Source organism: Carex rostrata, chromosome 11 (genome assembly GCF_964058835.1).
Source record: "Carex rostrata chromosome 11, lpCarRost1.2, whole genome shotgun sequence".
Taxonomy (NCBI): domain Eukaryota; kingdom Viridiplantae; phylum Streptophyta; class Magnoliopsida; order Poales; family Cyperaceae; genus Carex; species Carex rostrata.
In genome coordinates, this window is record NC_135928.1 from 8,360,099 (window position 1) to 8,385,896 (window position 25,798).

The window sequence follows — 25,798 nt, forward strand, 5'->3', positions numbered from 1 at the left end:
GTTGATTTACATGTTCGTATGGTTGTTAATTGAATTGTTCTATTATGGTTTGATTATGGTTGAAGGTCACCACGAATTAATGATTGTGATATTATATGTGAATGAATTTTGCAAGGCTGACCTGTATAGGTGGCTTTGATAAGGTGACGTTGACCTATACGTTGACCTGTATAGCTGACTTTGATCCCAGAACCTTTTTGGCGCACGAGGTGAATGGCTCTCATGGTTTTCCAGTACCGGTTGGGACGAGGGGTGAGTGATTATATTTATATGTATATTATATGATGATTGTGATTGTGGGTGACTAATGTGTAACGTCTGTGGTTCGAGGGCATTATCCTATGTGGTAATGCATTTGGAAAGTCAATTGAATATTGCAATTCGAATGATTTTAGAGTGAATTTTCATTATATGACTTGAACCAGACTTTATGAAATGGTCAAGCCAAAGCACTGTAGATGAGGGTCAGATAAAGGGTCCAGCTCGGTGGGACATCTGTAGGTGCTACCAGCCTGATTAAAATGAGTTAAGCCTAATATGTACTGTTTGAGTTTCATCTTGGAAATTCCATAAGTTATAATTCGTTTGATAATTGTTGTCGAGCATATGCATTCATATATGTATTGATATAAAATTGTTAATGTGCTATTGTATGGATTTTATTTTTGAGTATGGAATCTGATTGCAAGTCCAATAACCTGATTGTGGCAAATTCGCACTGAGAAATTATTTCTCATCTCCACCATTTTGGGTTCCCTTTACAGGTTTCAGTGCGGCTTATTCTAGAGGTGTATACGAGTAGTAGGCCCTTGGTGTATGTTACCAGATTACCTTATAGTTTGTTTTGTTATTTGACTAGGGATGCATAGATTGTTTTATTGTATAGTCTCTATGTTATACCTTGTGGTTGGTATCCGTACATGATACCTTGTTGTATGTTGTACCTTTACCAGACATTGGGTACTTGGATTATTATTATTATTATATATATATATATATATATATATATATGCTCGGTTTATTCCATTTCTTTGATGTTTGAGTTTTATTGAAAATTGTCTTGTAAACATACAAGGAGTTGTATGCTTACGGCGGGGATCTATCACTACTCATGGTTGAGGGGTGTGACACATTTAGATGTTGTCGATTTCTTTAATAAATAAAATGAAAATTAATCACTTGATTAATAATAATAACAATAAATTAATTAATAAAATAATATTTTCCTTAATATTGGAGTAATGCGTATGATGTTTATTTCTTATTTGCAATTGTTGTTGTTACTTTTGTTATTGTTTATTAATTGTAATTGTTGTTGATAAAATAATTTATTGAAGGCTCTGAAAGAGCTACATTATTGTTACATGGAGGAATACAACTTTATATTGATGATGTATTATATTCTTCTAAGTCTATAAATAATTTATTAAGTTTTAAAAATATCTGACGAAATAGATATCACATCGAGACAACTAAAAAAATGTTGAATATATTTACATTATTAGCATAGTCGGAGATAAAGAAATACATATTGAAAAAATTACATGTATTTTCCTCCAGTTTCTACTCCACTCGTATTAATATAGTTGAAGCAAATGTTATTGTAAATCAGAAGTTTGCGTTTATAGTTTAGCATGATCAGGTAGACCATTTCGGATCGATAATAATGCAAAAAATAATAGATAATATTTTTCATCCTTTATTTATTATTATTTTTCTTTATTTTACAGCAAGAACCTTTATATTTTTTCTCTATCTTGTTTATTATTATTTTTCTTGATTTTGCACCAAGAATCAATTAGTAGGCAAAATGCCGGCAAATTTGCACATTTATTAAAAGATAAAGAGATAGAATAATCCAAATAAAAAAATGATTTATTTTTTGCCCAATGATTAAGTCAATGTGTAGAAAATCGCAAATTTCAAATTTTATTTAAAGTTGCAAGTCTGGACTTTTAATTTTTTTATCTCACATAAATGAAACGAAATAGAGAAATAAAAAAGCTAAAATTGTAAGGTTGAGATCAAAAGAAAATTAAGTTATTGTTGGAAGAAAAAGGGTTTGATATTATACCTAGATATCATTATCTGCTTGCCCACCTAAATTTTTGAAAGTTGAAATATCTCGGATAAAAAGCGGCAACCGTGAAAACATAAAATAAAATAAAAATAAAAAATAAAGATTGGGTTCACTGAAACCTGGAACCGAATCTCCTGCTCTCTCTATGAGCAGTAAATTCCTACCATAAAGTTACTAACACGTGAGTCCGGATGAATTTTGAGACAACTATATTCAATATTTAAATATCAAAATTCAATCCAGACCTATGTGTCAGTAACTTTAGAGGTAGAAATTTCTCACAGGGAGACGAGAGATTCGGTTCCTAAAACCCATCTCATCTGACAATCTCATTCTTTTCTGGAAACTTGCTGGTTTATAACAAACAAGTATACAGTAAAATATCCATATTTAACATGATGTATTTTTTTTAAGACAAGGAAACCTAATGACAATACTGATATAAAAGATATGCTTGAAGAAAAAAAAACCACAAAAAGCTAAAGTGGAAGGATGAAAATATGAAAATCACATGTACATGGACAACAAAAATGACACTACCAAACTGTCCAAGCGACTGAGACAGCGAGTAGCTCAAGTGGAGCTTGAAATACCATATCTAAACTAAGTCTATATCAAGAACACTCAAAATGAAACAGATCGGCCACAATTTACACCTAAACCCAGATACTAGTTTTAAACACTCTTTTCTGAAGCAGGGAGGGGGGAAAAAGGAAAACGGAGTATCACCACCACACACAAACACCCCTTCTGTAACAAAATTCAGGGAGAAAATAAAAACCCTAGCTTTCTTCTTTTTCTTTGTTTTCCTTGGTTGCATCTTTCTCAGGCAACTCTTGCACTGGTACACTGCTCACTACTTCGCTATCTGTAGCAGTAACTGAAGTTTGTACTACTTGGCTATCTGTAGTAGTAACTGAAGTTTGTAGTTCAGCAACTGAAATTACAGGATTTTCTCTTGCAGAGGAGGGACTTGGCAGTCTAACTTCAGATTGGTTCGAAGTGTTCAGTGCATGGCAGTGAGGACAGTAATACGTTATGTGCGGGAAATCCTCCTTTCTAGCCAAGCCTGAAAATTTATTTCAAGTGAGTGAGTTTCCCTATTACCAAGATTAAAAATCACATCTAAGCTGAAGTTATGATATGAAAAATAAAGGTTTATCAAGGATATAAGAATTTCAAAAAATCCTTTAAAATCCTGAAGAGATATATGACACAGAACTAAGATTTTAGTCAGGAGTAATCAGAGGTAAATCCAACAAACTTACACATGATCAACCAAAAAAACAATAGAAGATGTATTTATAGCAATTATTTAACCTTGCATTCTGTAAAGAAAAGTAAAATGTTTACTCTTACAAGTAAAATATCATGTAGCATTCACTTGTTAAATTTTTAAACTAAAGCTGGGACAAATTTATGAAGATGTAGTCATATTTAACAAAAAGATGGGACAATCTACCTTCTGCACAACTACAATACAATAAAGCCTTGCTTCAACGTAGGGTGTGTACATAGCATGTCTAAACCTTTTAACAGACATGTTAATAGTCACTGTGAATATCATAGCAAATGATGACACTGGGAAAATTTCGATGCATATACCCGAACAACACAAATGTCATTTATACTCTTAAATTTATTAACAATCTCTTATGTCCCTCAAAATGTGGTAAATATTGGTTATAGGCCTCATCTCCCAAGTCAAAATAGCTTAAATGGACCAATTTTCACCTCTCCCATTCCTGAATTACCCAGAGAAATTACCAGTAATCAGTGGTTCCTCAGGTACGCAATTGAAATTCATCACTAAGATGACAATAATGACCATTCTGTCTCTCCACTACTAATTAAAGTACCACTAAGGCTTACCATTGTGCATTAGGCAGTTGCCACAGATAAGAGCATAAGACTGGGTTGGATCCTCTCCAACTAGCAGAGCAGCGATCCTGGCTATCCATCCACCATCATTTACTGCTTGGCCGTTATAATGGCCAACCACCATCGGTCCCTGTGCTTCGATCATCTCCTGACCCTCAGATCCAACTTCGTGCATCGAACTATTCTGCACCGCAGTTGTGCTTCCCATGGTGTGAGCCCCAGCTTGAGGCGATCTCCTGTTTCTCAAACCAGCATTGGTTTGGGACAGTTCTATGTCACTGCTCCTAGCAAGTGTTGGGTCAGCATTTGATTCGTCCCCCATAAAGAGTTTGAGTCCTGAGTCGGCACCTAATTTGGATGCCAGCACTGATGCCGCAGCAGCTTTAGCCGCTGGATCCAGGTCATATTTCTGAAAAGAAAAATAACAAGACTCAATGTTGGATTTTTGAAATAGAACCTGGTACATCACCTTGTTCTAAGATTGGTATTGCTACAATATCACCAGAAACTAAGAATCTTGTCATTTAACTTCCAAGTTGTTTTCAAAGTGTTTGAGTAGAAAAAGAGAAGTTAGTGAAGATGTGAAACATTAAATGTTATGTTTAAAGCGTTATAAATAAAAATATGAAATCTGGGAGTTTATTGAAAAATAAAATAGGGGGCAGGTGTTCAATTAATGTTCCCACATTAATTGCACATCTTATCAGTGTTGTAAATAACGGTATGCGGTTATCGGACGGACAGGGTACCGCCAAGCGATTAATCGGGAATAATCGGGTATAATCAGGAATAATCGGGTATAATCGGTCATAATCGGAAATAATCGGTCGATTAATCGGGAAAATCCGTGACAGTTTAGTTACTGCCAACGACTAATCAGCCTAAACAGACGTTTTTGACAACACTGCATCTTATCTACTTTTGCACATCTTATTCGATCTGGGATTTTTACCTGAATAAGCTGTTGAGTAGAGTAATAATTTGTTCTCTCTTTGAGCTCATCTATCTTGACTTTTCTCTCAGCTCTCAGTTTTTCAAGTTTATTTTGGTCCTTGCTATCCACTGCATGTGAAACCCAATTTTAGTATCATCCAAATATATCGACGTTTAGGTACCAAGTACTAACCAATGCAGGTAATTGACACTTACACATGCGTGTCAGTCTCATCAGAGCCGAATATATTGCCGACGATAAAAATGGTAACAGAAACATGGGAAAAACTCGAACTGCTCTCATCTGCCAATCCATGTCAGGTGATCTGGTTGTTGCTATAGCATAAACCACTGCAACAATCTGACATAAATTAAAATGCATTAATTAGAGAAACATTACTATATCTGTGCTGTCATACTTTACCAGCATGAGAAACATGAATATTTTTAAAAGGGGAGCTCTGAATTGAATAAATGCCAAGACAAAAGTGAGAAAAAAAATAATTGATTCAGATAAACAAGAGAACCTCCTAGCTCCTCCATTCCCCACAATCTATCAATATCAACTAAGAAGAGATCATCTAAATTTATGTCTACACTAAATTCACTAATGTGCAAATAATTACAAAAAATAAATAACCATAAGATAGTAATTTCCTTGGTAAATTTTCTCATCAGTTGGACAAATTCAAGTAAAAACAATACAAGGCATAACAACCACTGGTACTTCCCAAGAGAACTCTTTTTTACCAGTACAGAGAAGGGGGAAAAAAAAAACGCACCTCGGACAGAATCGAGATCGCAATGAGATTCCGTACCATGCGCCTAGACGACTGAGCTCGCTTCTTAATTCTAGCATGAACAGTAGCCTCCTCCTTAGACAAGTACCGAAGTCTCTTCTCAAAATCCTCTCTTCCACCAAAAATCCCTCGCCATATTCTGACGAAAAAGCCCGGTTTTTGTTTCTTCGTCGCCCCCTCTTTAGTCGCCGACTTGTCGTCTCGCTCCGCTACCTCCACTGCCGGAGTAGGCGCAGAAGCTTCATCCGAAGCCATTTCTACCAATTGGAAGCAGTTCAGATCGGATCTGGAGATGGGTTTTTGATTTAAGCGAGGTCCCTATCGGATCGGATCTCTAAGGAAGGAGGAGAAGATTGACGCGCTTTTAAGGGAAGGAGAAGAGAGGAGAGAAGTGAGAGACCTTACCGGGGACGTATAAACAAAGGAAAAGATACTTTTCTCTTTCTATTGGACTTTTGGCTGAGGAAAGGCATTTATGCTTCGGTTTAAACTTTAAACCAGAAAAAAAAATAGAGAAAGGATCAAAGGAAGGCAATTTTATTAGGAAAAGAATATTTTTCTAAAAGAAACTGTCAAATAAATAATTTTATGCAATAATTATAGAACAATAATTATGAAGAATATAAACATAGAGTAGAACTAGGATTTTTCATAAGAACTCAAGTTTAAAACTCATCAAATCGGTTTTAAATGACGAATTCAAACCGTTGAAATCCACCTAGCTTACGAATGATGTGTCTACATGTGAAAATTTTAAACATTCGAATTTAGTATAAAGTTTGACTTTATACTAAATTAATTTGAATGTTTAAAATTTTCACATAGACACATTACTCGTAAAGTAAGTGAGTTTTAACTGTTCGGATTTGTCATTTGAAACCGATTTGATTAGTTTTAGACTTGAGTTCACCAAAGAACTTGGTGAACTTAAAAACACCATAGTTCTACTCTAAATATATATACTGTAATTGACATTAAGAATCAGTCACAAACTATGCTATCTCCATACTTCGTATATGATCCTGTATCATATTACCGTATCTATACCTATACTCTTATTACCGTATCATGTATTGTCGTATCGTCAGTATTGTATCTGATATGATATCTGTAGCCGTATTCATACAACATAGCTTACAAATTAAGCACGATATTTTATTTGAACTCAAGTCAAAACAACCGGCACTAATATCCGTAGAAAAAAATATAAATATAGCTATTAAATTTGAAGCTATTTAAGAATCATTTATTCATCAAACGATGTTAACAAACAAGAAGTTATACGAATGAGAATCAATTGACTCCTATTTAATTTTAAATTTAAAATTTTTTCTATATATACACGATTATTTGTATAGTTGAGAGTAATAATGTTATGAATACTGTAAAATTGACTCTCATTCACATAATGAAAATTTTATCCGATCGATTGTCATTTACGTTTGACTCTCAAAGCTTGAAAGTCTAGCTCCGTCTCTGTTAACAAAGCTAAATTGTTAAAACTTTGAAATTGCTGGATATAGGTCATCAATTTGTTTTAAAATCTCATCAAATTTTATAAAATAATTAATGTAAATTTTAATATTATAAATATTTTGTAGGTTATTATTGTGGTACTATATATTTTGAAGGTTAGTGGCTTTAAATACCTACTAATAATTTCATTGATAAAAAAACATACTTACAATAGATCAAATGGTTGTAATTCCTAAATATGTTTTTTATTCTCATAAAATCCTCTAAACTAATATAATATTATAATACTCTGTAATAATTATAATACCTTAATCATCATCTCGCTCCACGACCGGATCCGCTTCTTCGACCGTCACTGCGCTTTGACAATAACCAAATCTATTCACCTTCGCGCTCCAATCGAGATGTTGATCACCCTAGTACTTTAATCACCATTTCACTCTACGATCGGATCCGCTTTTTCAACTACCACTGCACTCTGACGGCGACCAAATCTACTCACCATTGCACTCTAATCGAGATGAAAACTCTTCGCTCCGAACTCCGACGATATCGCCCTTTCGACTCCGGTTCCTCCCCTCTCCCTCATTCTCCTCTCTGCTCGAGAAAGTAAAACCGAAAGAGGCGAGCTGTTCCTTCGGAATAAAGGCTACAAAAAATGAAAATAATGAAGTCAAATGAAGAAAGAACAGTGTGTGTGGGGGGCGGCTGTTGAAAATCTATTGTTGTACTATAATCTACCTAAAAAAATAATGTAGATTTCGTATCTCCTAACATGAATAAAAATATTTTTTTTGTTGATTTTTTATGATTTGCATCTATTAACGACAGATACAGACTACATTCACGAGTTCACTTAAAAATATGTTTATTATTTATTTATTATTTTTTAAATTTGTAAGATTTTTCTTAATTCTAAAATAAAATAATAGTTTCAGTCAATCTAATATTGGGTTCTAAATAGCTAGCTATAGCAATGCAATAGCTGCGCTATAAATTTTTCGGACCTCAAAAGCTATAACACTATTAACTATTTTTTTTTTATAATGATTCTAAATAGTTAGTTATGATTGTGCTAGTCTTTTTTTCAGGCCTTCAAAGCGCTAAATATGGATCATTTTTTACCATTATGTTATGACATGATAAACACTATTCAAATCTTTATAAAAAAAACATATAACTCATGTACTTTATAAAATTAAAACAACAATGTAAAATCTTTTCACTTCAACTGATATTGTTTCCTGTGTTGTGGCCTTGTGGGGGATAAGTTACATGTACCTGTTGCACAGATTGTAACTTCATCAGTGTTACCGAAAGTAATACTCCTTTAATAAGTAAGATTTTACTTGATGTTGCATCATTCATCAAAACCGTTTAATTATATTTCTAGCAATTCTGAAGTGGCCCAATTGCTAGGGGTGAAAACGGAGTGGATACGGAGCGGATAATGCTGATACCATATTCACATCCGTCGGATAATGAGCGGATATGAATACGGATAGTAAACGAATATCAAAATTCAAAACCAAATCCGCCTTAAACGGATACGAATATGGAACGGATAATCCACGGATACGGATACGAAACGAATAATTGTCGGATAATTGAATTAATTAAATTTTAAGATATAAATACTAATTAACAAAATTCAAATATGAAATAAATCAATAATTAAATATGAAATTTTAATGTAATTTGTAAAAAAAAAAAATACTGGAACCAACAATGTAATTAAATTGGGTTAGATCGAGTTCATATGGTATCATCATGTATAATAAAAAAAAATAGGCAAGTAAAACGAATTGGGTTGATTTACACCTTGCGGGCTTAGTCAAATTGGGCTGGACTCGTTAATAGAACCAATAACAATGACGGAACTGATGTATCCGGATTCAAAAAAGGGTTTAATCCCACAAGATACATAGTATTATAGAGTGGAGGGTATATATATACGGCCATAGTGAATACAAACAAAACTGTAGCGCGACGAGCGGTCACGTGGGGAGCAAACTTCATTTCCCGGACATGTCCCTACCGAATCTGTATCCGTATCCGGACAAATCCATAAAGATTAGCAATTATCCGGATCCGTATCCAGTAATTATCCGTATTCGTCCGGATCCGTATCCAGTAATTATCCGTATCCGGACAAATCCATAAAGATTAGCAATTATCCGGATCCGTATCCAGTAATTATCCGTATTCGGACAAATCCATAAAGATTAGCAATTATCCGGATCCGTATTCAGTAATTATCCGCTCCGAATTAAACAGATTCGGATATTTGTATCCGGTAATTATCCGCTCCGAATTAAACGAATTCGGATATTATGCAGATTCGGATCAAATATCCGTCGGATAATCCGATTCCCTTTTCACTCCTACCAATTGCCCAAACAAAAAACTCCAGTGTATATGATAATCCGATTCCCTTTTCACCCCTACCAATTGCCCAAACAAAAAACTCCAGTGTATATATTATAGAGTTAGGCTAATATGACACTAGTGTTATATCAAACTAAATAACACCACATCTTAAACTCTTAGATCTGTTTTAAGATTCGTACTAAATAAAGTGCTTGAACAGTAAAAGTGGATAGTACGAATCTTAAAACAGATCTAAAAATTTAAGATGTGGTGTTATTTAGTTTGATATAACACTAGTGTCATATTAGCCTAACTCTATATTATATCCCTTCCAGTTTCGTGGAAAATAATTCAAGAGAGAAAAGCATCCAAAAGCAGCTCCGCATTCAAGTAACACGGTTACACGGATACACCAGGATTCTCTATTTTATTATTATTATTTGACAGCTGGATTCTTTGGAAGTTTCTCGAACAAGAAAATAAGCATGGAGAATTTAAGGAATTCGCAACCTCTGATATACCTCAACTTTTGCGTGTTCTTATGGAATATCTCAACCATTCCAATACATTCTGCACGAATCTCAAAGAGAAGATAATACTGCTCCTGAACTATCTCCGAATAAACACCGGACACGTCGGTCACACAAAAATTGAGATATCTCAGAGAATACGCACTCGAATCTAAGATGGTCGAATTAATTGCTAGTAGACTCGAGATTTGCCATCGCGATGGCCCATGATCCCGGAAATTAATTAAATAATTTAAATTAGACGCGTTGAATAGAAAACTTTTGTCTATAGAAAATATTAAGGGAGAGAAATATAAAAAGTATTTGTGATTCTTACTATATGGACGAAACCGATTCAAAAACACTCAATATTATAATAGGTATTAAAATATAAAATACTTTTAAGAAAATAGATTGAATCTTCCATTATATCTAAAATTTAAGAAACTTTTATCTATTTTAAATATATATATATATATATAGAGATAGGCTAATATACAATCGATTGCACCACGCCTCCCGTGCAACCAAGTGGTTTTCTGATTTTTAAAGTCCAAATGATCGATCCAAACCGTTAGATGTGTTCTCCATATTAAAATCTGCTTGGAGACCAAATTTTACATTTTTTGAAATTTTTTTACTATTTATTAAGCCACTTTGAAAATCGCTGATCCAACGGTGGCTTGCCAAACAGTAAAAATCAGAAGCTACCGTTGGATCAGCGATTTTCAAAGTGGCTTAATAAATAGTAAAAAAATTCCAAAAAATGTAAAATTTGGTCTCCAAGCAGATTTTAATATGGATAACACATCTAACGGTTCGGATCGATCATTTGGACTTTAAAAATCGGAAAACCACTTGGTTGCACGGGAGGCGTGGTGCAATCGATTGTATATTAGCCTATCTCTATATATATATATATATATATAGAGATGGGCTATGGTGCATTGCAATGCATAGGCCATGGTGTGCATTGGACCATAAATCACCGATTCAAAGTCCAAATGACCGATCCAAACCGTTCATCTTGTTCTCCATATTAATATGTGCTTGGAGACCAAATTTTATATTTTTTGGAATTTTTTTACTATTTATTAAGCCACTTTGAAAATCGCTGATCCAACGGTGACTGTTTGGAACAGTAAAATCAGAAGCCACCGTTGGATCAGCGATTTTCAAAGTGGCTTAATAAATAGTAAAAAAATTCCAAAAAATATAAAATTTGGTCTCCAAGCACATATTAATATGGAGAACAAGATGAACGGTTTGGATAGGTCATTTGGACTTTGAATCGGTGATTTATGGTCCAATGCACACCATGGCCCATGCATTGCAATGCACCATAGCCCATCTCTATATATATATATATATATATATATATATATTAGTAAAAAAAATTAAAGACAATAAACAAAAGTGGGTTTAGGATCAGTGTCTCATATACCTATTCTAACAATGGATGGTTTTTGGATCGGTTTCGTTAGTACAGATCTTTCTACTCATGAAGAATCAAGAATCACAGATACTCTTTTTTGTTTCTCTTTCTTTTTTTTTAATATTTTCTACAAACAAAAAAAATTCTCCCCTTGAATAAATTATTAGTGTAATTTTATTTTTTAAAAAAATTAAAAGGTATGAAACTATAAAATATAAAGAATGGAGTTACTAATTTTTAATTTATGCCACCTCTAATTAAACTTTTGATCCGTCTCTGTGGAAAGTAGGCCTTAAATATTATCCAATTTGAAACGCACATATTAGATCAATCTAATGATGCCATTAAGAGAGAATATTAAATTTGAATCTAATCCATCTATTTTGAATCGATGATTCCAAAATGAAAATGAAGACATGGTCACTTTTTTGCTACTGAGAAAAATGAATCTTTATTGGAACATTTTCAAATAGAAGGAGAGATAAAATTCCTTACATTTTGTACAAGAGAGATGATTGTTATTGTTAGGGGTGTCAACGGCTACGATACAGGTTGGGTGGAAGTATTTTCATACTCGTATATATTATGATAAAGAAAAAAAAATTATCCTTACTCGTCTTTTTTAATACGGTACGAATCGGATAAACAAATAAAAAAGTGCTCTTGACATTTCGATTTGTGTTTTCGATAAAATATTTTTCAAAATAAGAAAAAAAAAGAAAAAAGTAATAATGAATACAACTAATTTGTATTATGAAAATTTAATAAAATATAAAACTTTATTGTATCATGTATTATCTTCATATCTATATCTATAATTTTATTTTTAAAAATTATCTTATACGAAAACGGGTACAATAACGAAAGATAATCGTTAACGAAAAAAATTCTTATTTTTATACGTGTTTTCGAATACGATACGGATCGGATAAATGAATAAAAGAGTGCCATTGACACCCCTAGTTATTGCCCGCCCATTATATATCACCACCAAAATTTAAACAAACCGGCTTAGATTTTAAGATTAAATACTTAGAAGTACATATTTCTTATAAATTCAATTGTTTTTATATGATTTACACTTAACTGAATGTATTAATTAAGTGTGAATCATATATATTTTTCTTAGTATGATTGTGTATAAATTTGAATTCATGCAATTTAGATATTTATTGAGGATGAATCCTATATTTGTTTTTTTATTATTAATAATGAATTCTTTCTTCTAATCGTTCACATCGAAATTCACACTCTTGCATGTTTCTTTTGTAAATCTATTGAGCCGTGCTTGGTTGCTAATTAAAATTTAAGAAGGATTGAATTGTTATTCTATTTTACTCATCTAGTTTTACATCTCGTTTAACAATCAAAATTATGGCGTAAATTATTCTGCTGAAGTAGTAAGATATTGTCAATTAAAACTTTACCAATGATAATGAATTCTACATGCGAAATATGAAATAAAAAAAATTGCGGTATACGGTTAATACACTTGTCCTATCTTATATCTCATTTGGTAAGTAAAATATGAAAATATAATTAAGAAGTCGTTACTTTATCTCTTATTTCACAATCAAACATAACCGAGATGCATACAATACATCTGATTCGGATTCACAAGTAATTTACATAACGTATCCATAATTGGTGTATAGTAGTCTCAAAACATTGGTTACAACGTGACTGGTTACAGTTGGTCATATTATTTAGTCATTTTTATTACATGTAGTAACATTTGGTTGTGCTTAATTTTTTTTTTTTTCAAATTTCAAATTTGTTTATCAAAGAAAAAAAAAATGTTCAAAATATGAACTTATTTGAAACAAATATAAACTAAGAAAACAATATTGTAGAAACATATATTTAAATGTACAAAAATAAATTTGTTGTCTGAAATTTAGATTGTTATTTGGAATAAATGATGGTATAAATTTATGTTATTTTGGTCATATACAGTTATTTTTGATCACGTGCTGTCATTTTTTCAAAAAACGATAATGACACACAAATAACAGGCGTATCATACTACGTGACTGACACACGTATTATGCTATAATCAAAATTTGCATTTTCTCAAATTATTACATAATGTAAAAATAAAATTAATAAATTCAAACCATTCTTAAGCTCTGACACAATTTTAAAGCGAACTCATTATTAATAGTGACCAAATTTTTTCAACTCGATTGAATTTGAAATTAAATCTAAACCATTCTTTTCCAATTACTAGTATCGTGCCCGTGTGTTACAACGGAGACATTATAAGAGAACAAAAAAAAATCATACAAAATGATATATTTTCAATGTATAACAGTTTAACAATTATCATACAAAATACAAAAAACACAATCATAAATAGAGCTGCTAGACAACAGTTTAACAATAAGTTTTCAAAGTTTTTTTTCTTTACTTTGAAGCATTAAAATTAATATTAAGACAAGTATATATATAATACACACATTCATGTTTCCAATGTATAACAAATTTTCATCAAATTCTGCTATCAAACATTAAGTGCTGAACTTCATTAGAAATTTCAAATTCAAGCATAACAACATTATAATTACTCACGTCCATGTTTCCAATGTATAACAAATCTTCTTCCGAAAGCCCAGATAGAATATGTACTGGTATATAAGAAGCAATGAAAACATAAAGCGAACTTTTCTTGAAAATACTAATTTACAAGAATTATTCTTTGTCCTAAAAAAAGACGAATTCAAATTTGAAATCCAAATTCAAGTCAGGTATATATGTTACATACAACATGTGATTTTCAGAAGAGTACAAATACTGATACCGCTATATAATCCAAAACTATTCTGAAACTGAAGCATTCAACTCGGGCTCCAAAATGAAGCATTCAACTCCTGACATACCCTTTCTTCTAATTTATACAGTTTTTGTTGTTTGGCAACTGATCAAATACTTCTATTTTGGTAGATTGTATTATACATTAGCTTGTCTTTATAGATTGTGCTTAAGACGTGTTTATTGTTTGCTGTTTGCAGATTGTGCTGTCCGGTCATTTGATGCCTTTATTGATCGAGCTGATTGTGTCTGTTTGTATTTGCTGTTAAGTATACTTTGATTGTCTTCTATATTTAAACTTCGTTGTATTTGGTGTTAAGGAAATTTGTGTGTATGCTATATTTGGTGTTAAGGAAATTTGGATGTTGAAAGAAAAACAATGTCTTCTATATTCAAACTTTGCTGGATGTTAAATTGCTGTTTTGTACTGTCTGTATTTGGCATTTTGGTGTTAAATATACTCAGATTGTGTATATTATTTGGTTTAAACTGCTATTAAATGAGACCATGCATGGTTGGGCTAGGCCGGGTAAGGCAGCCCATGGGCTGCGGCAAGCAGGCACAGGTTTGAAGAAAATACCCACAGGCAGGTTGAGTATCAATTTTTAGACTCGTTATAATGGACCAGGCAGGACAAGTATAAATTTTTATCAGACAGACTGGGTATAAAATTGGTAAAATATCTGTGGATTCGGCCCATTGCCATTCCCCATCCCTACCTCTACTCCTTTCTGGAATTTAAATTGCCCCTCTCTGTCTAGAGCCCAGTTCCTATAGCCCAGGAGCCCTCTTGAGTTTTGGCGGAGCTCAAATACAAGGCGTTGAGGCGGATCCCAAACGCGAGGCGCGATGCTCTCTCTGACTCTCTCGCTATCCCAATCTCCGACTCGCTCTCTCTTGCTATTTGAGAATAATCATTTAACAGCCCATTTAAATTAAATTTCGAAGACTTTCGCTTCTCTCTCTCTGTTAATTTGTTGCTTTTAATAAAAAAAGAGATTGTCGCTCCAGTTCTTTTCCCTTGCGCACACAGAGCTCTCTCTCGCCTCTCTGATCTCCCTGCGCGCAGCTCTTGCTCGAATTCCCTAAATCATCATTATTAAGTCTGTTGAGGCACTGACCGAAGTCGCTCTCTTCTCTCTCTCAAGTCTCCAAAGCAAATTGCAAAATATTATCTCACACCTTGCTCGAATGGTGCGATTTCTTCCTTAATTTCTTTGCATTTCATAGTTGGGCCTAGGCGAAAATCAATTTGCATTTCCATTCATTTGCTTTGTCTTCTCCTTATTTCTGCTTTGTTGCGGCTCTCTCTCTCTCTACTGAAGCACGAGTAGTTAGAAATTGATTTATTATTTTTCCATTTTGATATTTCTTGTTTTCTAATTTGTGGTTGGATGAAAGTTTGAAAGTTCAAATTAGGTTTAAATTAAAAGTTAGAGCATTGTAATTTATAAATTTGGAATCAATTTAGATTAATATTTAAGGTTAAATTTGTACCCGATTAGCTAATGGGTTTAAACCCGATAAGCTATTGAATCCGATTTTGTCCTCAGGCAGAAATTCTGCGTCCGCCCCTGACCCCGAATAGGCCATGGACACGTTGGTCATGCAAAATATGAGATATCTCAGAGGATACGCACTCGATCTGGATGGAGGGGACACGTGGAGGAGCGAGGTGAGAACAACTGTGGACGGGAAGAGCAAAGAGAGAGCAGTAGTGAAGAAGTATTTTCAACCGTGTGATACAAATCGAACGAAGAGAGAGAGTGTCACTGTATATGATACTGTTCATCTACAGTAACCGATCCATCCAAGATTATATATCTATAGATAGATTTGCAGGTTACTTCCATAAATTTCAAAAGTGACATCCAAATTTTCTCATTTTGCAGAGAATGTGTGCACAAATGGTAAGCTACGTATTCAACAAGTAATGAAGGTCGTGCCATATAATCTCAGTCAAGTGTTCTTTTCATATATATCAATTAGAAGGCCGAGTACGTGTATGTTTAAACTTCAAATACCCACAAAAAAGACAGTCGATCCCCATGCACACCCAGGATCAAAAAAGAAAAAAAGAAACAAATCAAATATTGCAAGGACCAAAGAAAAACCAAATATAGCTGCTTCTGTTTCAGTCGTGGGCTCGTGGCAGAATTTGCTGCATCCTGTACTGCTTCAGAAAGCTTCTCTTCTTCTGTATTCTCAGTGGCCACTTCAGCATGTCCCCCTGACACTATAAAAACTTTTAGAGTGGAAGTAGTAAGGTAGTAGAATCTGACAATTGGACAGGGCTCGGCCTTTCCAAGGCTTCTGTAGAACAAGAAATATGATGACAGCAGGTACCAAGCATGTGAAATTAAAGGCCACTATGGATTCTTCTTGAGTAGAAACGTACCGATATAAGGAATAAACTGACCATATTCTCATGGAATTCTCTAAAATGTAATATTTGCGAAGGAGCAGGCATGAAAGGAAATGTAAATGATAGTAACAAGTAACAAATAACAACAACTAATAAAAGATACCAACCAAGCTTATTTGCAAATTTCATTATAAACACTAAATTTCCAGAAAAAAATATATATTGTTATATATAAATGAAATAATTTCTCATCCTTTTAACAATTCTGATCAAGTGATTCGTATCAGTGTACATGTACCGTACCCGTACTGTACCAATGTCTAAATAACAGAAAATAGAAGAACAAGGCAAGCAATATTGATGCTGGTATCACCCAAAAAATAGTAATCCTGAGAAAAGATATATAATCTATGTTTTCTTTTAAATCGGTTCCTAAAACTGAATGGCATATAGAGTATAATTAAGACCTTACATCTAAGAAATTTAATTTCAATAGGGAATTGGTATTTCCTGCATAAAAGAAATGGAAAATTTCGTTGGGAAATTGGATCACCGTTGTAACTATAATTGGTATTCCCTACAGAAAAGATAATGGATAAAATACCAAAATTACATAATGCCCCTTTATAACCTTTACAGAATGTCCATTTATATCTCCCAGATGTTTAACCACTGAAGCCTTCGAAAACCCTTCAACAAATGTCTGATTTCTATGTAATTTATATATTGTTGTGCAACACTACAACCATAGTGCAATATTCACTAATTCCATCCATAAAAAATGGACCTCAAAATAAAAAAGCGTAATTCAACTATATTTCTTAGCTAAACTGGAACGAACTGAAAAACAGAAAAATTGAACAAAAACAAGCGAGTCATTGAACAGAACCATATTTTCGCCTTCTTTTTGTGACCTTTCTAGTTTTGTTTTAGGGAAAATTTTTTATTTGCCACTCCAAAACTTGAAAATTAGTTATTTGCCATCCCAAAACTTGAAATTAGTTATTTGCCACTCCAAAGTTATGAAATTAAGCTATTTGCCACAACTATACACTAAATTCAGATTTTTGATTTAAATTATTCTGAAAATTCAACAAATTATAATATTGACCAAAATACCCCTGCTGAAGATTATGTGAAATATTGAATCAGTTGCTCTGTCAGTTCCGAAACCTAAGCACAGCATCAGGCGACTCTCTCCTCCGATCATCACTCTTGTCCTACGTAGGAGGCATGTTTCGTCCCTTCGGCTGTTCAAACTTTCGGAGGCATGTTTAATTAAAATAATTTGCTCATTTTCTTGTCCTACGTAGTGTCTTTGCATTTGTCAATTCCAACTAACTATTTAGTACAACCATGGTCCAGTAACAATTTAAATTTTTTATTTATAAGATTGCCAGAAACTTGGTTCTCGAGAATATTTAAATTAATCTGTTGATGTCAAGATATATTTATCTGAACAATTGACATTCTCAGTCCAATTTTGTTTTCCTGTTGGCTGGTATGTAATTTGGTACAAATCCAGGTTATTTATGGAAAATCAATCCTCCATTATTGACTCTAAAAGGACCAAGATTGACTCTAATGCTTATAAACATAAATAAGACAATTATAAGGGCAAGCTGCATATTTAAGCATTTAGAACCTGACAAGGACACTGAATCTACATTTTTGTGATTTTTACCTTCTTTCATTACAAAAACATAAATAAGACAATTATAATGACCATTTGATCTAGCATTACAACATCACACCAAGTTCCCTATGCACATAGAACAAAGGGAAGTGCTTTGGTATTTTTACTGGTACAGAGCATCATCCAAAACAGTCAAGAGAAAATCAAAATTGATAAATATAGTTATGGACCATGGATTGACATCATATGACATGCACATATAAAGAATAACATACTGAACATCACTAAGCTTGATTTCCTATTTATTGAAATTATAGTACAAGTTCATATCGTGCTACACATTGGAAATTAAGTAAAAATGAAAAATCCTGTGCTTAAACCATGCTTTTTAGTAATGAATAGAGTTGAATTAGACAATTATAGCAAGCAAAAATAGCTAAAATTAAAACATCATCATTCAACAAAATAGCTAAAATATCATCATTCTTACAAAACAAATTCAACAAAATAGCTAAAATTAAAACATAACCCTAAATTCTAACCTAACCCTAAAGATCATCATCATTACTAAAATTCTAACATCCAAATATCATCACTACTTGCATATCATTACAATTAAAACAACAATCATCACAAAGACATTTATAGCAACGAGGAATTTAATCTTCTCCGCTAATTTAATAAGGCGAGAGTTGTGTTTCTTCCATTCTCCCATCTCAACATCATATCGAGCTTCATTTCTACAAATGTCTGATACCACATGCTCGACAACACTCCGCTCCGCTGTGTCACAATTCCTAATTCGCGAAGATATTCCTCGTACTCGTCCTCCCACATGAAGAAGTTGCAACTATTAGTCCACTACAATTACAAAAAAAGGAAATGTAATACTAAGAAACAACAAATGGAGTGTTATTTACTATAATAAATTTGCAAGCCAGCCTTGCCTTATCATGAAATAGTAGCAAAACTCCTCATTTTTCAAAATTCCAGAATATGATGTTTTCAGTCAGAGTCTGATAATTTAGAACCTACTTTGCAAAGTAATCCTTATTTGTGTTGTGCAAAGTAATCCTTACTTTTTACCTCTCCTTTTATGCAATGGAATATATATCATTATTATAACAAACATATGGTGATTTTCTAGTTGTAATTAGCTTATAAAATTAAAGAAAATAGATGCTTTTCAGTTTTACCTTTGACATGAAGAGACAAATGAGCATCTGAAATGGGATCTAGGAGATGGATTATTTATGGTCACAACCTATACATGAACAACACAAATCATTTGATTATTTAAAAAATTAAACATCTCCATATTTCAAAGAATGTCAAAAGTTCAAGTGTTAGTTTCATATGCAGCCCAAAATAAAATTCAAAATATCAAAAGAGGCCTTTCTAAACGTCATAAAATGCAATTTAATGCCCTAAAAACATGCCCCATAATTCATAACCATTTCTTTATGATCATAAGGGAAAGAGAGCAACTATTTATCCATGCATTGTATTTCTCGTATGCAGGTATAAGCTTTTACTAGAAATATGTTTAAGGCCATCCTTCCTACTTCAAATCACCTTTGACAGATTTGTGAAACTACAACATGAAAGTCCTGGTTGGTTCACTCAAATGGTTAATTCAGCCAAAAAGTTAACTTGATTACTTGAATTAGCCCTCATAAAGTAACCCGATTTACCTTAAATCACCATCTTTAATTCAGCCAAAATGCTGGACCTGGCCAAATGAGGCAGAGACAGCATTGAAGCCTTCTCCATTTCGAACGTCGACTTGGAAGGATTTGACGGAAGGGAGTGCGTCCAGTAGCTCCTGCGGAGGGATTAGACGGAAGGAAGGGAATTGGCTCGATGGAAAGGGAAGGGGATCGACGGAAGGGAAGCAGTTGGAAGGAAAAAGCTTCCGATTGAAGAAGAAGAAGAAGCAGTTGGAAGGGGATCGCTGGTTTAGCTTTCCGATCGAAGAAGCAACAGTTGGAAGGGAAGCTTTTTCCGATTGAAGAAGAAGAGAGGCGAAGAGAAGTTTTGGCGAAGGGAATTAGATTTCACATGTTCAACTGAGGAATTGAAGGGTAATATTGGAAATACTAAAATACATTTTTTATACACTATTTTTCAGAATAATTTAAATCAAAAATCTGAATTTAGTGTATAGTTGTGGCAAATAGCTTAATTTCATAACTTTGGAGTGGCAAATAACTAATTTTAAGTTTTGGGGTGGCAAATAACTAATTTCCAAGTTTTGGAGTGGCAAATAAATTTTTTTTCCTTTGTTTTATTTTCCTTCTTTCCGTCTTGCTAATTTGTGTTTCTATGATTTTCAATTGATTTTCATTGTGATATGTATAGATCTATATAGAAACAAAATAGATAATATATTCTAGATTTCTCACAGTAATATCTATAGAAACAAAGAAATAGAAATAAGGAAGTGAAAAAAATATTGATTTTTATTGTGATCCGTCATATAGAAACGGAAGGTGGAGTCGGTAAAATTAAAGACAGAGAGATAAGGAAAGAAAAAAAATTAAGGAAACAGAAAATTTTATGGCTAAATTTTAGAGTCTGTTTAATTTTAATTGTAATGCTGTGTGTGGCGATATGTGTTAAGTATATTTTTAGTTAAGTTTAGACTTGTACATATTATTCAGATGTATTTAATCCAAATAAGGCAAATTATGTAATTGGAAGGATGAAATTAAATCTGAAATTTCATCTTAATTTTAATTTTAACTGTTGACGAATCAGACACCCAACATGCTTAATAATGAAATGTTAACCTCATATACCTCGAGTACCTCAGCGGATACAGATTCGCTGGAACGACGTTTGTGATCAAGGCGTGACATTGTTATATCTAGATGTCTCTTTGCTAGAGACTCACGAAGTCATGATCTGTTGGTATCTTCTATGCGAGGGACTCTCTTAAATTAGTTTTCTGGAACAATTATCACGGAGTATTGTTCTTCTTTATCTTTAATTAATTCACGCGGTGACAAAAGGGTAGAAATTAATACATTCATTCAAAAATACTGGAGGCGTTCATTTTTTGTTATTATTATTTTACCCCTATGTTTTGGGTGTAAACGGATCGGATATTATTTGATTTCGTTCAGATCTGAATTCGAAAGATTACTTAAATTATTCGATCCGTATCTGTATTCGAGATATTTGTATTCGAGATATCTGTATCTGAAAAATTATAACGGATAAGAATATGGTAAAAATTTTAACTATCCGTATCTGACAGTTTACACTCTTAAACCACAACAAATGTACTATATGTTCTTAAATTGATTTATTAAATTACATATTCACGCCAATAGTTTATTAAACTGAATATACATATATATTTCAATAAACAATATAACACTATGACATGATTAGTGACTAATGTTTTGATAATATGATATATATTTTGCAACCAACAAACTTATTATGGAAAAATATTAGATCTAATTTATGAATAAAAAATTATATTTAGATGTTATTCTTTACTAGAATATACATTAGTAATTTATCTTTAATTATCTAAATTATATTCATATGCGATCCGTATCTGTTCGATAACCGATCCATATCCGTAGCGTTTAATATTCGATCCATATTCGTATCCGAGACTATCCGTATTCGTATCCGTATCTGAAAAATTATAATGGATAAGGATACGGTTTGACCACTATCCGATCCGTATTCGTCCGTTTAGACCCCTAATTATGTTGCATGAATATGGATACAGGTATCGTATTGGATATGATACAGATACAATGATATAACAATTTTAAAAAATTATAGATACGATACATCTATTAAATATATTATTTTTTATTATTTTAATTATATTATTAATTTAACACTTTTATTATACAAATTAAATATCAAAAATCTGATTGGAGATGATACAATAACTCAGTTATACATTGTATACCATAGATACTCCATTCTAAGTTTCTAACAACACATTTGATTTGGTACAGTGGTAAAGGAGTATTTCTCTACCGTAAGGTTAGCCGAGTTGGATTCTCACACTCACAGAGCGCAAAAAAATTTGATTTTTAATACTTGGTCTATGCGCGGTGTATGGATTGGGATTTGTCGGTGGTGCACGGCATGCGTGGTGCACGAACGCATATCCAGTCGAGAGTGTTGCTGCAGAATCAATTCTAACATTTCCCAACCGTATCTGTTACAGAAATCTGTATCCGTGAGTTTCAACGGCGTATTGGCGACCCTACCGAATTAGTAAGAATACATCACGTAAGTCGATACGCCAGCTGGCAAATACGAAGTCCAATCTGAAGTATCGGAGTAACATAACTTTACCCCCTTCAAATTGAAAAGGAATATTTATAAAAATAAATTAGAATGTTTATCTCTATTTTTCTCCATTCATCTCTATTCATCTCTTTTAATTAGAATAAAACTAAAGAAAAAGATGAAAGTGCTTCTTCCTTTCCTTCTGATCCCCATTCATTCCCTCAGAAGCATATCCTAAAAAATATTTAGCAGCTCATCTTTTCTCAAACAGATATTTATAAAAATATTAGATATTCATAATCTCAAATATTATATGCATGCAGCCGATTTTAATTCAAACATCTTTGTTTGTTATGATTAATCAAAATCAATACTCAAGTATATGAAAAAGAAATATTCAAATAAAAATTCACTGAAAAGGTCCTATATATACTGGAAGTTCGAAATCAATACCAAACATTAAAAGATAGTAAATTTTTATAACCAAAAAGGTACCTATCCTCTATCAGTTCAGGAAATTAACCAAAAGAAATATTGTTAATTGATGAATAAATATTTTCCTTATATATATATTGATGCAATAGGCGAATTAATAACCCACTAAAATAGTTTCCTTACATTCTGTATGAACTATGAAGTATATATGATTATGAATATCTCTCTACAAGTTTCTCTCTTGCTTAGTCCAACATTAGACATACAAATCATATATTCAAAAATCGATCTGTTTTGTGTATGTGTTACTCTGTATGATCCATGAGAAATCTAGGGAGGCCAACTTTCCTACCAATTCTCTTCACATCCTCTTGAACTTGTTCCCTATACTCTCCAAAGGTGAAGCTTCTGTACCGGGATGGCTGCGCATAGGCACCGATAGTTGACTTGTACGAGGGACAAAGGAAGTAAGCGAAGGAAAATCTCTCTCTTTTGGCATTCACAATTACCCGGTGCTCCACGCTCTTGTATACATCATTGCTCCATGCCTACATCAATTACAAGCATGAACACCCATCAAGTAATTATTAAAGAGGGAAGATTTATTTTCCCCGCCAAATTCTAAAAAAAGAATAATGTACTAAACCAGCTAGCCCAATAGTAGACAGCTATTTAGGCCTTGATTCATTTTTATTTTCTGTGATGGGCCAAAGCGGCCCAAATGAAAAACCTAATCCAAGCCTAGATCTTTGAATTTGCAGTACAACTTATATCAGCTGAAACCTAACAAATCATGCATAGTCCTCAAAGAAAGGAAGAAAGAAGTAAAATATAGGGACCTGAAAGAGGTCTCCAATGTTGACAATGAGCGCATTGTGGTTGGGTCTAACCGAGACCCATCGGGAGTCTTTCATAACCTGTAATCCACCAACCTGGTCTTGGTGCAGTATCGTTAGGTAATCGCTATCGGTATGTGAGACCAAGCCAGAGGTGCCGCCTCCTGTTTCTGGCCATGAAAATGGACATGGAGGGTACCTGTTTAACCTAAGGAAACATGTCCGTTCATCGCAGTTTTGAGGGAAGTCGTCGCATGCGTAACCCAAATTTTGTGCCAAAATATCGGCTATTGTTTGTGCCAAGCTTGACATTGCCGTGGCAACTTTATTCATTATCTCCCTAAAAAAAAGAGGAAGAGTTGGTGCACATATTAAAATATCTATATTACATATGATATTTTTAAGAAAAAGTTGTATTGAATTCTGACATATGGTCATTAAGATAAAGAGTATTGAGCTTAAATCAGCATGTGATAAACCATTTTAAATTTTTAATCAGCAACAATCTTTTAAGGTTTTCACAATGCAACTTGAAAGAAAATACAAAAGTTCAATTCCAAAGCAAGAAAGTGAGAGCATGCCAACTATAGAAGATGGAAAGAGATAGATAATGCTTTGGCGGTACCAAACAGTAACCGTTAGCAACAGAATCAACTACAAGGGGGCAGTGTGGAAGAATAGAATTGAACAACACAAACTTCTTTAATTAATATATGACATGTTCACAGCTAACTGAAAGAAGAGTTTATTGGTACTTTAATGATAATCAAATCATAAACCTACTACCTGTCCATAAAACTGACAAAAGAAAAACATACACAATATAGTTACACTTGAAATTTTATTTATGGTAACAAAAATAATACCTTAGAGATCTGAACTCCCCATAGTTACAATCTTCATCAGAGATCTTCTTAAGGGGAACATGAAACGCTTCTGACCAAGAAAATTGACTAGCTGATGTGGCAGTCAGATTACCCCACCGGTACGAGTCGTTCAACACACCGGAACTAACTTTCTTCTCAAAAGGAAGACGGAATAACTTCACTTGTTCTCTATTTATCTTTTCTAATAGCTCAAGGCTTATCCCATGATTAAGCACTTGAAAGAAGCCCCAATCCGATGCTGCACTGATGATTTCTTTTGCACACAATATCTTATTTTCTCTATTTTCACTTTGTAGATTGCACAAGTCTATCAAGGGGAGGTCTATTTCTTGCACAATGATATTGTTTTCGTTTTTAAGGGATGTAGAAATATGGAGGTCATTGTTTTGTAACAAAGCTTGGTAGCTTGTTACCAATGGTGGTTCTGATATTTCTCTACGCTCTTCTTGCATGGCACTAGTGCTTTCTTTTCTCGTTGGAGAAGATATCTGTGTAAGTGTAGAAACTGCTCCATAGTAGGTGCGCTTTATACACATTCTCTGCATGGAATAAATGAAGTGATGCTTCATCAGAGAGAGAGAGAGAGAGAGAGAGAGGTACCATTCGCTAGTTTGACAGGTGTCAGAAAAGCAAGGGTGGAATAAAAATGCTGTCGGTTTGACTATGGTCAAAGGAAGGTAGAGCAGCATAGATTTAGAAAGACTTTGGAGCAATGTGGTAGGGTATAAGCGGTGAAATGTTTACTAGTTTGTTGACTGCCTAATTCCCTATGGCAAGATACAACGTGGCACGACTACTGTGCCTTCAAGATTTATGTTAAAAAAATGAATGCACCTTTTGAATTTCAGATCTCGTGGTAAGAAACTAAGAACTCAGCATATATATATATATACACGAGGACAATCATAGATTAATGATATACAATTTTTACTCTAGAATACTCTAGAATATTTATATATTTATACATATGAATGTACTCTAGTATACTCTAGAATAATCTACTAAGCTCTCTGTAATATTGGTGCTGCAATTTTGAACTTAGTCTGACTAAAATCAATTTTGATATTTATTTGAA

At 33.3% G+C, this 25,798-nt stretch overlaps 2 protein-coding genes and 1 long non-coding RNA gene across 3 annotated transcripts; all 3 read right to left on the reverse strand.

Annotated features, from left to right (window-relative positions):
- Positions 1 to 2,554: 2,554 nt before the first annotated feature.
- Positions 2,555 to 6,115, reverse strand: LOC144562052 (uncharacterized protein At2g24330-like). Its single transcript, XM_078311183.1, has 5 exons — positions 5,677 to 6,115; positions 5,111 to 5,255; positions 4,914 to 5,023; positions 3,953 to 4,370; positions 2,555 to 3,149 (listed from the first exon to the last, which is right to left on the reverse strand). The coding sequence occupies exons 1-5, from the start codon at positions 5,947 to 5,949 to the stop codon at positions 2,863 to 2,865; spliced, it is 1,233 nt and encodes a 410-aa protein (XP_078167309.1). The 5' UTR covers positions 5,950 to 6,115; the 3' UTR covers positions 2,555 to 2,862.
- Positions 6,116 to 18,748: 12,633 nt separating this feature from the next.
- On the reverse strand, positions 18,749 to 20,580 carry LOC144562261 (uncharacterized). Its single transcript, XR_013514029.1, has 3 exons — positions 19,991 to 20,580; positions 19,493 to 19,560; positions 18,749 to 19,157 (listed from the first exon to the last, which is right to left on the reverse strand). It is a non-coding gene; the product is annotated as an uncharacterized LOC144562261 (long non-coding RNA).
- A 2,633-nt stretch (positions 20,581 to 23,213) lies between these two features.
- On the reverse strand, positions 23,214 to 25,427 carry LOC144562125 (gibberellin 2-beta-dioxygenase 6-like). The gene is made up of 3 exons (XM_078311285.1): positions 24,703 to 25,427; positions 23,840 to 24,176; positions 23,214 to 23,548 (listed from the first exon to the last, which is right to left on the reverse strand). Exons 1-3 carry the CDS (start codon positions 25,410 to 25,412, stop codon positions 23,306 to 23,308), a joined length of 1,290 nt encoding a protein of 429 aa, XP_078167411.1. The 5' UTR covers positions 25,413 to 25,427; the 3' UTR covers positions 23,214 to 23,305.
- Positions 25,428 to 25,798: the final 371 nt, after the last annotated feature.